General features: G+C 34.6%; 1 protein-coding gene and 1 non-coding gene across 3 annotated transcripts; both read right to left on the reverse strand.

Moving 5' to 3' along the window:
- Positions 1–1629: 1629 nt before the first annotated feature.
- On the reverse strand, positions 1630–8590 carry LOC115977276 (eukaryotic translation initiation factor). Of its 2 annotated transcripts, XM_031099043.1 has the most exons (9): positions 8087–8590; positions 6583–6654; positions 5568–5663; positions 5100–5300; positions 4320–4417; positions 4054–4141; positions 3594–3944; positions 3175–3420; positions 1630–3067 (listed from the first exon to the last, which is right to left on the reverse strand). In XM_031099043.1, the coding sequence occupies exons 1-9, from the start codon at positions 8264–8266 to the stop codon at positions 1967–1969; spliced, it is 2433 nt and encodes an 810-aa protein (XP_030954903.1). In that variant the 5' UTR covers positions 8267–8590; the 3' UTR covers positions 1630–1966. The 2 variants fall into 2 exon arrangements, with proteins under 2 accessions (XP_030954903.1, XP_030954904.1); XM_031099044.1 differs by lacking the exons at positions 6583–6654; positions 8087–8590 and adding an exon at positions 6149–6274.
- LOC115978474 lies at positions 7306–7410 on the reverse strand. The gene has a single exon (XR_004088750.1). It is a non-coding gene; the product is annotated as a small nucleolar RNA snoR103 (small nucleolar RNA).
- Positions 8591–16297: the final 7707 nt, after the last annotated feature.

Raw genomic sequence — 16297 nt, forward strand, 5'->3', positions numbered from 1 at the left:
AACAACTTGATCAAAAATATTCAAGGAATAACAATTGTGATTAATATAAATTAAAAAGATAATTTACAGTTTTCAAACTGAATGAAAAGAAATACTTACTTCATCATTTTTGTTAGTCACGAGAAAATAATATATATATATATATATATATATATATATGAAGGTTATTCTTTGGTTTTTATTTTTTATATTTAACAGAACAAATGGTTTCCTGGTTTATTGTTTACCATTATAATCATCTCGACTATTTTACGTTAGAAGTTAGAACTGATGATTTCGTGGCTCAGTTTTCATCCACCATATTGTTCCTCTCATTTTCTTTCAAGGCTGTACAGGAACAAAATTTTTAGAGTTATTCCATAAAAAAAAAAAAAAAAAAAATTAAATAAAAAAAAATAATAATAAAAAATTAGAGTTACTGTTTTTCATTATCACACTTTAACTCAAGTAGACTACAAATACCTATCAAAAAAATAAAAAAGTAGACAACAAATAGATTGATTTTTTTTTTTTTTTGGTTGAGAAAAGACAAATAAATTGATTTAAAACAAAATTGTTTAGAATGATATTTGCCGCAAAAGAGCATAGCTCCTACCTCGTGTTCAGTATTTGGTTTTTATTTCAATCAATATTACTCTTTTTTTTTTTTTTTAAGTAGAAATTTCGACCAATACTACTTAACATTGTTAGTATTTAATTTTTATTTCAATCAATATTACATAACAAAACAATGTTGTGCTCAGCCGAGAGTTTTTTAACTCACTTAGCACATCTTGGTTTTTTTTTTTTTTTTTTTTTTTTTTTTTAATGAAAATGTATGGAGTTCTAATCCATCCCCCAATTATCAAATTATCAACCAAAAAAAAAAAAACAGTTGTGCTCAATATCAAGCTCCTAAGGTGGACTGCAAATTTCATGCTTGGAACAAATTGACTTGATTTCCTAGGAAGGATGTGCAATTACAAGGCTGTTTGATAGCATTCTATCAAGACGACAAATATGAAGTGTAATAGCTTACCAGTACCAAACTACCAATGCTTCAACCCTTTAGAGATAGAAGCTAAAAGCAGCAGCATCCAATGGCATTTTCCTATAAGAATTTAAGCTAACATTATTTTAAATTCCAGCATTTATACAAATTCTCAGTACTTTTTTTTTTTTTTTGGAATCTCTCTCTCCAGGACAAGTTGACAAAGCCTAAAAATGGCATTAGTCCAGCAGCAGATCAATATTCTAACAACACGATATTGTCAGTTATTAATGCATAATAAAAGTAGTGTTAGTGATAAACCTAGGTGAAAGCAGAGACTGTATTGTGAAAATGGTTCTCCCTGGCATTACTCAGTTTGATAGTAGGACTAGACAGTGGTCCTGAAAACTTGGCCACACTAGGAACCCACAATTCACATAGTCGATACACACCTAGCTCATTAAAAAAAAAAAAAAAAAAAAAAAAAAAAAAATTGCTAACAGAATTACAGAACCCGAAGTGAAAAAAGACCGAATATGCACGTTAAGAAAAAAAACAAAACAAAAAAAGGATTGGTTTCATCCAAATTAGTGGAAGGTAAAAAAAAAAAAACATATAACATTTATGAACTAGCAAGTTTAACAACAAACTAAATTAAATTTCCCAGTCAAGACAATAAAAAATGATTGAAAAACTAATCAAATACAAAACAACTGGATCCCTTAATGGATCACTCTTCTCGAGCTTTGTGCCGCAAGATTAGCCAAACTCGAGAACAAAATCCATGGCATTTATGGTTTGATCATTTCCTCAATAACACACTGCTATGACCTCGGAAAAATATACAACTCAGATAAAAATTACCTGTTTTTTCACAGTTCCACCTTATCACATACTGTAGTACAAATTGCTCTTTTCTCAAAGGGGGGTAATTATGGGAAGGGGCATTCTGAAGCAAAAGAAAGCAGGTACATCTTGTTAAGGAATGTGATGTACTCATGCAGAGAACTGGCAAGCCTCAATATCAGCTGCTTGTGAATCCAACACACCTTGTCCAGATGTACTGGATTTAATAACCAGGAGTGCTGCATCAAATATGGCTCTCTGGAACCGGCCATCTTCCACCTTCTTGAGGGCCTCTTTCACCACCTTAAAATCCAATCCCCCAGCCAAAACTAGATTCCCAATTATTTCTCCAAAATTATTTGGTGCTTTGGGTACATCTATGCCAACATCATCCAACATTGAGGCATAAAGCAGACATCCGGTCCCTATATCTCTAGCTGTAATAACCTTCTTAGCAAATAAATACTCCAAAAGCTTCGCGACTGGTTCAGCGCAAGGTGGACTTTTCTCTAGTCCAAGGGAAATCGCTTCCTTGACAAACTCAGGGTAGTAAGCTGGAGACTTTAGCTCCTCCACACACTGTAGTGCTTCATCCAAAAGGCGGATGGCAAAATACTCTTCCAGAAGAGAGACTGTTTTTCTCCGAAGATCATCCAGATTCAATGTTGCAGCCAAAGCCTGTGGCTTCTCAGCAGGAGTAGGTTTAGCAGATACAGGGACTTGGGGTGAAGGTTCTGCACCCAAAACATAGTTGGAAGGGCGAGCAGGTGGGGCCACACTGCCCTGCAATAGGGCACTAGTCTGCTCTGCACTCAAACCATAATTGGAAGGGCGAGCAGGTGGGGCTGCACTGCCCTGCAATAAGGCACTAGTCTTCCCACTTATAAAGCCACCACTACCCTGAGGTAAGAGCCTTGAGCTCAGCGATGCAGACTTTCCAACTAATGGTGATTGGCCACGTCCAGCAGGCTGCATACCTGATCCATCACCCCTTGACATTGAACGATTGCGATATACCTCCCAATTTTCATTATCAAATCCAGGCATCCCAGGCATCTTCCTTGTTCCTGGCATTCCGGGCATCAAACCACCAGAGCCAGGACGGGCCATTGGGAAACCCCCTGGGCTGGTATTACCTTGAGCACCAGAAATAATACCACGACTATTTCTCATGCTTGCAGTAGCACCTGGACGCAATCCAAGATTTTTCTCTGCTTCTGAGTGTATTTCAGTGATGGTTTTGGCTTTTACCTGCAAAAACAAGATAGTGAAGAGATGATTAGAAATTCCAAGCCAACACCACACTAATCTCACTTAAAAATATCTTTCAAAAACAAAGATGACATTCGCATCCCTACCTCTTCGCGCCTAGGAACCCAGTTGTTTGATCTCAAATCAAGAATGTCACGAACCATGAACCTCAGTCGAGGGGCCAATTGAGGGTTAGTGCTCAGTTCCTTCAATCGACTGAAGTACATATCATTTATACGCCGTGATTTTTGGTTCTCTTCAAGCTGCTTACCAATAGTGTTAAAGAACTGACATATAGCTTCTACGTTTTCCTCAGCAGGACAAAGCTTGCTATCAGGTGGCCCTAGAAGCTCCTGTTTCATGTATACAAGTAACATAAGAAATTTTTTAGCCCCAAAAAAAAAACAGAAACATAAGCAATTAAATAATAATCAAGATATTCTAAAGCATAAATGAAAAGGCAATACTACAGTATGTATGAACAGTGTATGGCCCCAGCCACAGAGAGAGGGAGTTCAAATGGAACCTGAACAATGTGATGAACAATCTTTTCAGGTACCATCTTCTGCTTCAGGAGCTCTCCAATTAAACGGATGTTTCCAAGAGTTCGAAGCTTAATCATTCTTTCTTTGTCCCGCCGCTCCGTCTCTTGCTCAGGTGAAGTCATCTGCCTCATTTCTTGTCTCAGTTGGTCAGCACCTTCAAAAGCCTCCTGGCAGATATTCAAGAGGACTCGCTTGAAAGTAATTTCTTTACCATCAGGTTCATCAGATGGGAAAGGTGGGAGCTTTTCATTAAGATCAGAACACAGAAGCGCATACATGGGACAAAATGTGGGTTCCAGCACAGCCTTATCAAATATCAGTGAAATAACGTCCTGTATTTCTAGTAAAAAGTCAGTTGAATTGAATACACATTAAACTAAACACACAATAGTTAACTGAGGCATACAGATATGTAAATTATCACATCTAAAAAGAAGTAACCTTTAAGATATCAGCCGATGTAATGCCAGAGTCAATTAGTTGACCCTTAAGCAGATCAAACTTCTCAGGGGTAAGCTTGTTCAATATCCTGCATAAGAACAGAAAATAGAATTCTGTCAACTTTTAAAAGTGACCGTGTTTCTTGGGGACAGCTAGATAGCATAAATGGACAAAGAGATTATCACACCAAATAAGTTACTAGTAAAGAGGAACCATGCACATGCAGATTTTAAAATATCAAACTAAAGATCTTCACAATACAATACCCCTTTACAGTCTTCAAAACACGATCTTTTTCAGAGAGAGTTCCCCTTCTAACTGACCATGGCACCTCCGCCTTGACTAGAGCAGGAGCAGGACCTCCCTGATGATAAAAACACAACAAAATAACTAAACCACCTGATAGAAGCATAGCCAAGAGAGAGCCATGCATACATAAAGGCAAAATTTTACATAAAAAGGAAAAACTAAAAGCCGTAAAGACTTAATAATAATCCGAAGTTTTAAACTCACCTAACATATTATTCAATTAATATACACAACACACACATACTCTCAACACCTCATTGAGATTTTAAGAATGACCAACAGAGAGTAAACACTTCTTGACACTACCTGGAAAGGCCGCTAAAATCACAGAGTTCACACCATTACATGAATGCACTGCACCAACGAAAACTAAGGCCCAAGTAAATGGCCACAAGTGGACAATGTGAAAAATTCACCTAAAAATTTACATTACATATATGGAAAAGCCAAAATCTAGTAAGCAGCATATTAAGTTTCCAGTATGTCAGTGATCATTATATACAAGCCAATGAGCTCAACTTGCACCTCCTCCCCTTGTGAGGGCAATGTGGAAGGTGAGGTCTCGTGTTCTAGAACAACAGAATGCACAAGTTGATATCAAGTTCAATCACTAATATTATATTTTGATGCTCATATCAATAGCATTTCAAAATAACCAAACATAAACAACCACTCTTACATATATATTGAGAAACATATAGAATCATAATGATATTATTCGTTAATAAACTAATTACCCCTTGGTTAGAAGAGATCTGGGCCCTTGCGAATTGCGAGTTGAGTTGGTCTTGGCGGTTAAATTGATTGTCCTCCTGCTGTCTGGAGTCAAATCGACCACCAACTTCCTTACTCTCTCCAGAGTTAGGAAACTGTGCAGATCGGCCACGCCAGTCACGATTATCTGGCTCAGAATAACGACCCTGAGGCTGAAGTGGTGGCTGGAGGAAGGAATTTAAAAATAAAAAAGTCATTCATATTATGGCAATCAACAGGTGATCATATGAAAACTTCAAAGCTAAATAGGAGATGAATAAAATGATCTCTACTATTATAAACGAGATCACTAAAAAACATCTCACACAATCAGAGCTATCTGGAAAAATCAAATTTTTAGCCTTCTATCAATTCTATCAGTCAAGTCATCCCAGTAAAAAAAAAAAAGAGAGAGGGATGGGGTAAGCATTCAAAGCTGGCAAGAAAATTACGTTGCTTTCTGGACGACTCCAATTTTGATCTTCCCCATTAATTTCTGCATCAATTTCTCGTTTGATTTTTAGAATGTCATCGGGGACTTCAACAGCCTGCAAAATAAATATTTTTAAAAAAAGTATAACAATCAGACATTCAGTATGTATATATATATATATATATATATTATGTGAAGACTAAATCCTGCTTCCAATAAGGACATGAAGATTCAACTCTTTACTAGTATGATTTATATATACAGCAGAATATGTGATTAAAAATAAAATAAAATAAAGACCTCATATAGGGGTGTGTGTATGTGCGTGTGTGTACACACAATCATACTAATTAACTGAAATCATAAATACAGAACATGGGAGGCAGGAGGAAAATAATGCACAGAAAAAGAGGAAGAGAATGAGGAAAAGAAACATATTTTGTGCAACACCATTAGGACATAGTCCAAGAAATTTTTAATATAAGTAAAGGCATTTGCAGTATTGTTCCCAAAACAGCTTAATATGATAATTTTTCCTCTGATACTGTAACCAGACACAATAGCACAGCCAAGCATCAAAGCCTAGAATTAAATGATTACCTCTCTAAGCTGTAACAGCTGGTCACGGGTGTACCGCACACGCTCATGACCCTCAAACCGTGAGTCGTGAGCATAATACAGCCAAGAAATCTTTAATATAATTAAAGGCATTTGCAGTATTGTTCCCAAAACAGCTTAATATGATAATTTTTCCTCTGATACTGTAACCAGACACAATAGCACAGCCAAGCATCAAAGCCTAGAATTAAATGATTACCTCTCTAAGCTGTAACAGCTGGTCACGGGTGTACCGCACACGCTCATGACCCTCAAACCGTGAGTCGTGAGCATAATACAGCCAAGAAATCTTTAATATAATTAAAGGCATTTGCATTATTGTTCCCAAAACAGCTTAATATGATAATTTTTCCTCTGATACTGTAACCAGACACAATAACACAGCCAAGCATCAAAGCCTAGAATTAAATGATTACCTCTCTAAGCTGTAACAGCTGGTCACGGGTGTACCGGACACGCTCACGACCCTCAAACCGCGAGTCTCCAGTCTATGACAACAAAACAACCAAAGAGTCAAGAAGCTTCAACAACATTTTAGCTCAGTACTCACATACAAACATAAATAAACTATAAAACTGCAAGGAAAGAGAAACGGGATATATGCGTAAATAGCTGAGTCAAACTATAATCCAATTTAATAACACTAACTCTAATGCAAATACGTCACTGCTACAAGCGTTTGAAATGTCTTGCTAATATACCAAATATATGATAAAACATTCATGAAACTACTAAGTCCAACCTTATATCTAATGACATAAATGACAATAAAAAATAAAAGCTTAGAAGAATCTTGTTTAGCATTTTGATGATTCCACACATGAATATATGTGTGTGTGTGTGTGTGTGTATTAATTAAAGATGTCAATATTCGTACTAAAATTTCACTATAAAACTAAACTGCTCCACTGATAATGGTCCCAATCACATTTTCAATGAATCTAACCTGCAGAACAATCAGAGAAAAAACCGGTTTCACAGGCTACACAACTTAAGAAAGAGACAAGTACAAACCAGCATGGATTAATGACTCATTCAACGAGTCTAATATAAAGTAGTGTGCACTGCTGAAGTTGCACCTGATTCTCTTATGCTACAATGAACTTGCCCTTTCATTAAAATCCCACATATATAAGTCTCCATGTTTGTAGGTCCTTTATGGGCAATATGAAACTCGCTACATGCCCACCTAAAGCCTACATATTACTGTCTGTCCATATTTACAGCAGGTACACATACTAAGTGGCCCACCAAGAATTAGGACATTTACCTCAACAACTTCAATACACTAAACCCTCTAATGAACTCATTAACATCAAAATTTATTTAAAGAAAATCTTCCCCTTAACTAATAACCCATATTTTTTATAAGTCCCTTAACTGATAACACTAGTAAACACGGCCCTCAGGTCTGCCCGTCCAGAGCTTTCAAAGTGCCTTTTTCTCACTTTTGAATGCAAAACCATATCCATGCTGGGATCCTAAAAGAAAAAAAAGAAAAAAAGAGTCTTCCAAAACGCTAACCAAACAGTGCCTAAAAGCAGCCACATTATATTCCCCACAATCACACACACAAAGGCAGGCATAAATAAATCTAAGGAAGCTACCACCACCCACCAACCCAATAAAGTTTCAGAATTGAACATACCCAACTGACCCCTTTCAACCACAAAACAAATATAACAATATCAATACATGACAAGATCAAAACATTAAAAAAAAGATCCAAAAGACAAAACCCACATCACATATGAAGTCACAAACACCAAAAATCAAATCTTTACAAAGAACCCAATTCAAAACAACCAAAACCAATAACTTTTCACAACAAGAATCAAAACCCATGTTTTATATAATGAATAGAATTGAATCAAAAAAACCCAGATCCAAAAAGCAAAGATTTGGGATTAAAGGTACAACCTTGATAGAGAAAGCAGAAGGAGCACCACCATGAGGACGAAGGAGTGGGAGATCGGAGGTAAAAGAACCAAAAGTAGGGGTAGAATTGGTAGAAGAAGTATCAAAGCGAGGACCAAGGAGTCTGCTACCGCGACCACCACCAGGTCTCAAGCTCAGCACCGTCTGATCACCTTGCTGCATACCTCGGATCTTTCGCTAATGAAAAGTATAGCAAAAAACAGACAATCTAAGCCGTTCGATTCAGAACTAAAAACTTGCAGAGGTAATTAAAAAAAAAAAGATTCAGCTGTATTATACGCTGAATATGAAAGAGAGGCTTTTATTTTTGTGAGAGAATATATATATAGAGAGATAGAGAGAGTGGTTTTGGGTGTTCTCTCTCTTCCGCAGGAGAGCAAAGAAGAGAAGAGAATGAGAGAAAAAGAGAGGCCGGTGTGGTGAGGAAAACAAACCCTTGTAGGGGTTGTGTGTGAGAGAGTTTTTTTCAGTGTGTTGCTGTGTTTTTGTTTTATTATTATTATTTTTTTATTACTATTTTTTCTTTTTCTTTTTCTTTTTCTTTTTCTTTTTCGTTTTCGATTTCGATTTGGTTTTGGTTTTTATTTTTTTATTTTTTATTTTTGGACTTTTTTGACTTTTTAGGTAATGGTTGTGGGAGTCGGTGGAATTACATCAGTGTCCTTGTTTGTTTAGGATACAGCTTTTTGGGTTGACAAATACACCCTTTTGTTTTTCCTAAATTAGATATTCCCTTATTAAAAAAAATATATTCATCATCTTTTAAACTTTGTAATTTTAATTACCAAGTATGCAAAATAAAAGTTTTTTCTTATTCACTCAAGTATAATTTTTTTTATTGTTCATAAGAGACATGTAATCTGGTCCTCTTGCACCAAAAATAATAATAAACTCATTAATGTTTTGGCATGATAATATCATAGAATTTTTTTTTTTTTTTAAATGATATCATAGAATCTGAAAAAGAAAATTACAATGCTAAAGTGCTTTAAAACTATTAAAATTGTTTAGTAACCTATTGCTAAAGAACTTTTAGATGAAAAGAATAGCAAAAATTGTATTTTCATGCTTGAAACCAATTAATTCAGGTAATAGCAAATTTTTATTTAATTATTATCGGTTAGAATAATAATAATCATCATTGTTATATTTCTCTCTCCAAAATGGGCAGTTATTAGGTGTCATTTTGAAAAATAAATATAGGCATCAATGTCATTTCATTGTTTTTATTAAAAATTGGAATAATGCGCTAACGAGATTTAAGGCGAAATCTCAAATTTTTATTTTTATTCTTAATTTTTTAGATAAAAATATTGTAATTTTATTATGAATCAAAGCTAACTTAATTATGGTAGGATTTTTCTCTATCCAAGCTACATAACCATCAACACTTTTAATATGTTGAGCTAAGAGATGAGCAGGACGATTGTCTTATCGTTTACTTTGCTAGTACTATCGCGAATCGAAACTCCAACACCAATAGCTTGAAGATTAGCAAAAGTTGCTTCACCCACGTTAAACTTGTAATAAGGTGCATCGAGAGGAACCCAGTGAACTTCATCATTGGGCTTGATTTGAGTCAACTTGAAATTAGTCGTGTGAAATTCGTCCAGCAGGAGCCTAGCTTTCTGCACAATTGCTGAAGCTCGTTGCCATGCCTTGCCCACTCTTACCTCATTTCGATTAACCACATACACCACGCCATCATAGCCACTAGTTTCAGCAACTCATCACCCAAGCAAAGGCCAAACTTTAGCTGCCATAGGAAATCGGCAAAACTTGGAAAGACCAACCCATGTGAAGCAAAAGGAATACCAATAAGGCGCCAGACCTCACGTGCCTTCACACAATCCTAAAATGTATGCTCACTACTCTCTGCTTCCTCCTAACACGCTTCACAAATTGGATCCTCAAGAACTTTCCTACAACAGAGATTGACCTTTGTTGGTAAATGCAGTAGTTGATATTTACTGATTATATTCTTCTTAAAAAAACTTTGTTGTAAATAAGTAACTCTAGATTGGATAATAGGGAGCATCCTCCCACCAATATAAAGCGTCCCAATACCTCTACAACAAAATTATTACACCTACTTGGACAATATTGAAAAGGCAAACTCACTAAATATTATAGCTAGAACAACAATGTCATGTAGCAAAGCTCGGAATTTAAAGTTTAGTCTTGAAATTGTTTTTAACTAAAAAAATATCTCAATACTTTTTTTAACAAAATTGTCAAATGTGTGGCAATTTTTGCTAAAAAAGCATTAAGAGCCTTAATGTCCTGCCAAACTAGCCCTAGGTTAATATAAAAAATAAAAATAAAAATAAAAACTAGCCCTAGGTTGATAAGTGTCTTATGAAATTACAACCTTTTTTTTTCATGACCTTGATATAGGCTAAGGGCCTAGAAGTGCCATATTGTTAGCAACATTTGTCCAACAAATTTTTCTATTTCAATTTTAAAGATAATGTTTTAGAAAACTTGTCCAATAAAGGGTATTTTTTGCTATTGTTTTGTTTTTAGTAGGGAACACTTTATGGTTTAGTTTTGATGAGGATAAATCATGACGTATCACCTCGGCAAGGTATAAGCCCAACTACGTTGAATGCTAGCTTGGCTTAATGACGTGGCAAGTGGGCAAGAGGTATTAGAGGCTCCAAGCATTGAGCTCCTGTAACTCAGGAGTCATTAGGTCAACCTATCCTCGATATGAAAATAAATTCATGCTCACATGCTCTCCCCAATCTCCTTTAACCCAAGAACCACTAAGAGCCTTGATATGGGATAACCTCATTGATATCAAGAATGGGATAATCTCATTGGTATCACGAAGAGATCAACTCCTAGCATTAAAAAGGGAAACCGTTTCAAAGAAAGATATGAAAATGCAAACCTAGAATTATATGTCTTTCATTATTTCGCAAAGTTGCCTATTGACTTTGGCATCAGAAAGTCCACATCCACACAACCCAAACGATTCTCTATATTTTTGCTTCTTCTTTTTCATGCGTATGCAAACTAGATTGCATCATCAATCAATTGTATCATCATAGTTTATATCTTTATTCACTTTTATCTAAAAAAAAGATATAATATTATTATTTTATATTTCTCTTTTAAAAAAGGAAAAAAAATCTTTTATTCACGATGTTTAAAGTTTAGTTTTGTGATCCTCATAGGTCAATTAGTTGACACTTCTCAGTGTTTCCAATGAAAACATCAAATGTTTAAAAACACTAGCCCTAGGTTGATAAGTGTCTTATGAAATTACAACCTTTTTTTTTTCATGACCTTGATATAGGCTAAGGGTCTAGAAGTGCCATATTGTTAGCAACATTTGTCCAACAAATTTTTCTATTTCAATTTTAAAGATAATGTTTTAGAAAACTTGTCCAATAAAAGGTATTTTTTGCTATTGTTTTGTTTTTAGTATGGAACACTTTATGGTTTAATTTTGATGAGGATAAATCATGACGTATCACCTCAGCAAGGTATAAGCCCAACTACATTGAATGCCAGCTTAGCTTAATGACGTGGCAAGTGGGCAAGAGGTATTAAAGGCTCCAAGCATTGATCTCCTGTAACTTGGGAGTCATTAGGTCAACCTACCCTCGATATGAAAATAAATTCATGCTCACACGCTCTCCCCAATCTCCTTTAACCCAAGAACTACTAAGAGCCTTGATATGGGATAACCTCATTGATATCAAGAATGGGATAATCTCATTGGTATCACGAAGAGATCAACTCCTAGCATTTAAAAGGGAAACCGTTTCAAAGAAAGATATGAAAATGCAAACCTAGAATTATATGTCTTTCATTATTTTGCAAAGTTGCCTATTGACTTTCTCATCAGAAAGTCCACATCCACACAACCTAAGGGCCCATTTGGTTATAGAGTTCAAAAATTATTGTTTAAAAAGATGTGAAAATTGTAGTTTAAAAAGTGTTATTGAAATACATGTTTTTAGTGTTTATAAAACAAAAAAATGTGTTTGGTATCATGGTTTAAATAACATGTTTTAGTGTTCAAAAACATAAAATATGTGTTTGGTATGTGTGTGTTAGATAGTAAAAAAAAGCTGAACAAAGTACAAAATAAATATTTTTTAAATCAGTAAAGTACATAATAAATATAAAATATTTTTTAAATGCTGTCGGTTGTGTCTGTGTGGGTGAGACCATTCTTTCAAAAAGTTGACTGGTGGGCCTTAATACTGTTCAACTTAATTACAAAACTGCCACTCAGCAATAGTTTTTGTTGTTCAAAATCAGTCCAAAGGTGATTTCAAAAACTATTGTTTTAAACATATGTTTTGAGCAATATTTTTCAAACACCCCTGTTCCGGAATGGTTTACCAAACATATTTTTTTTGTTTTTAAACAATATTGTTCAGTGTTTAAACACTGAACAATATGTTTTGAAATCAATGACCAAACACCCTCTAAATGATTCTCTATATTTTTGCTTCTTCTTTTTCATGCGTATGCAAACTAGATTGCATCATCAATCAACTGTATCATCATAGTTTCTATCTTTATTCACTTTTTTCTTTAAATATATATATATATATATATAATATTAAAATTTTATATTTCTCTTTTAAAAAAGGAAAACAAAAAAAAAAAGAACTTTTATTCATGATGTTTAAAGTTTAGTTTTGCAATCCTCATAGGTCAATTAGTTGACACTTCTCAGTGTTTTCAATGAAAATATCAAATGTTTAATTCCTCTTTCCCCAATTATCAAATTTCCCAAAAAAAAAAGGGGGGTGCAATTCTAATAAAGAGAAGGAAATATTAGACAAGGATCAACAAGGGCAAAAGTGAATTCCCACCAACTCTGCACTTCTGGATCTGGTACTGTGCCCAAGAATCATACAAGGATAAGAATGGTATTTCAAAGACAAGAAAAATTCTATCCTAAATTCCTTTATATTAGTTTCCATAAACTATCCTGTTCCTTCTTAAAAAACACCAACGTTTCCAAACAAGACAAACACGAGCCCATTCTTACTGCTTTTTGCCCTATGAAGATAACCGGTTACCGGCTCTGGGTCCCACCCTGTCTCTGTGACGGTGTGCGCTCAACTGCTCAAGTGCTTATCAGCTGGCCGAATCAAAACTCGACAGCAACTCCCTTAACCCACACGTGCCAGTTGTGACCGTCATCAGCTTCAGCTCCAATTCACTTTCAATTCTGAGAGTCCACTCCTTCTCGGTATGGTGTGTGGTACAGGTTCGATTACAATGGTCGTGCCACTGCCACGTACACACTCACGTCACCCTTTTTAGATTTTGCTATATTTGGGCTCTCTATCTAGCTTGTATTAGGTGTGTTTTCTTGTAGATTTTTGGGTTCACCTATTCAAGTAGCCTTTTTTCTCTTACTTGTAAGTCAGAACTCAGAAAAATAAAATTATGACAAATCATTCTCTACCTTTTTTTTAGTTTTTACCCTCATCAGGAAAGTTTGATTCTTTCTATTCTTCACTAGGATATGACTTATGAGTTGAATATTATTTTTTCTTTTTTCCTTTTTTCATTTCATTGGATTGGAGGTGTTATTTACAACAAGCAGATACTATTTTTCTTTTTTTGTCAGGAAAAAAAAAAAAAAAAAAGATACTAACTTTTTTGTTTTATTTAGTCACATGCATTAACATGATGTCATGCATGGTAAACAAAATATAAATATTTTTATAATATATAAAAAACCAATATTTATCATATAAAAGAAAATTATTCTAACAATTAAGCATTTTCTATAGATAGAATTAAACTTTCTTCTTATTATACTTTGTAATAAAATATTTCAATTTGAGTGAGTTCCGGTTAGTTTAACTGATAAAGTTTTTAATGTTTGAATAAATGATCTGGGATTCAATCTCCGTCTACACAAAAAATCGATTAATGTCTTAATTTGATAATAAATATCTATCATCAAAAATAGGCATCATAAGTTCAAAATCTCTAAAAAAAAAAAAGGTTCAATTTGTCTAATTTCAATAATTTTATCGATGGAATAATTATTGTGGGGGCCGGTTAATCAGTAATTATTGAAACCGTGTTAATTGGGCTTGTGGCTCATCCAAGGACGTATAACTGTCTGAGGAGGCCCATATCAGAAGATAAGGGTAACCAAATGAAAAGAAGAGTAGATACCCCCGGAGATAAGTTCAGTGTTCGTCAAAGGACAAAATCCTTCTCGACAATATGTGTCCGAGAATAACCTGAATACCAAGTTGTTGCTAGCACATTTCGGAGCTAGATTACCACTAAAGGTGAGATATGGGACCAAGGGTAAGAAAGAAAAGGTAAACAAATATCTATAACAACAGCTGCCTTCGCATTAATTGCCTCTCAACAAACTCTTTGACCGCATTAATGTGGAAATGATGCCTGAACAGTGATGAAGCAGTCTTACAGCTGCTGGTTGGGGTTCCAAAAAGTGTTAAATGGGACAGAAAGAGATCCCCCGAACCCAATTTACACGTGTGTGGTGAAGATGATGTCAAGAGGACAGTATATAACATGAAAGAAGGCATTGAGGGAAAGGGATCAGAACTTCAAAACAAAGAGTACTAAGAAGAAAACCTGAGGAAATAAAGAACTGAATTTGTTTCAAAGAGAAATTGATCGTTATATTCGGGCTAATCCATCTATAAACGTGAGGAAAAATCGTTTTTCTTTTGGAGTTAACCTAGTTCTTTAATATCCACACTCTACAAATTTATTGTTTGGGCCTTTAACGTTCGAACCCAATACGAATTTAGGATCATTACAAATTGAGTCCTTACAATTATATATTCTATTAAATGTGTAATTATCTACAATGATGAAAATATCAAATTTGATATTTGTAGTTCCATATTTTACTATTTATATTAAACACCAAACATTTTCATTTTTTTTTTTTTTAACATCTCTTAAGAAGGGTTGAATTGATAAAAAAATAAACCTTAAGGAATAATTCAAGAATAAAAATTAAAGAACTATATTGAATTTTAGCCTAAACTTTATCATTTTAGTTTAAAATTCTATTACGATTTAGAATCCAGGGTGTAAACCAATGTATTAATTTATAATTACGTACTCAGCTGAAAAATGGGCAATACATAAATGACTATCCATGATATAGAATATGAGATTCAAGAATGTTATTATAGAATTTGATTCTAAATTGGTTATTTCATTACTAACCATCTCATATTCTACATTTGTAGGTCTTTCTACTCTTGCCTTGATTACAGAGAGTTATTGGGCTGATCATGGATAGTGCTTCCACTTCACACATATATACCGCAAGGCTAATAGAAGTGCAAAACGCACTGGCTAAATAGGGCAAAAACCAAAAAGTGAACCCGTATGTATTTGCAATGCCTACAATATGTATCTAAGTATTTTGTATAAGATAAAAAGGGTCTTTTTTATATTTTATGGATAGAAATGTTTTCATTAACAACATAGAACCCACAAACAGATTGGAAATACAACAAGCTCTTAGGCAACCTCTTCCCTCACCGCAATGCAGAAAAGAGAGGGACTTAGAATAGGAAGCCAGTTAACGACAAAGTTTTCAAGGAGATAGTATATCTTGCACTAGTCTCATGAGACCATTGTCTCATTAACATGTGAGTCCCACACAGGTAGAGCCCACGTGTCAGTAAGACAATAGACTCATAAGATCGACACATACAACATTTTATCATTTTCAAGGGATCTATAAGATCATGTGTGCCCCTCTAATATTGTATTAATTGTACTATATATATAGTAAGGGCACATTTTGCTCCCAAAGCCCAAGTTGATGGTCAATGGTCCAAAGAGTCCAAAACAATGAATTTGATAGAGCATGGGCTTGCAAATGAACTTTCAATGTGCTAAGGTTTTAGTGATCAAAGTAGATTAGTTGTTCTTAGAAAGGATATAACAAACAGTTTTATGTAAGAAAAGTTCTCCTCAGTCAAGTCTGAGGATGATTTGTTCTTATATATGTTTCTCAAACTTATACAAGATTACAATTCTTGAGTATACAATGATTTTTCTCTTGGATTTTCTCCCACATCCCTTGAATGAGGTTTTTCTTCTCTATATTCTCCTTCCTCGCTTCATCTCAACTTTCTACGTGTAGATCAGATTGCTGGCTTTTATACTTATCCCATCAGCATCTTCCTAAAATCTTTGTGG

Source organism: Quercus lobata, chromosome 2, assembly GCF_001633185.2.
Source record: "Quercus lobata isolate SW786 chromosome 2, ValleyOak3.0 Primary Assembly, whole genome shotgun sequence".
Lineage (NCBI taxonomy): Eukaryota > Viridiplantae > Streptophyta > Magnoliopsida > Fagales > Fagaceae > Quercus > Quercus lobata.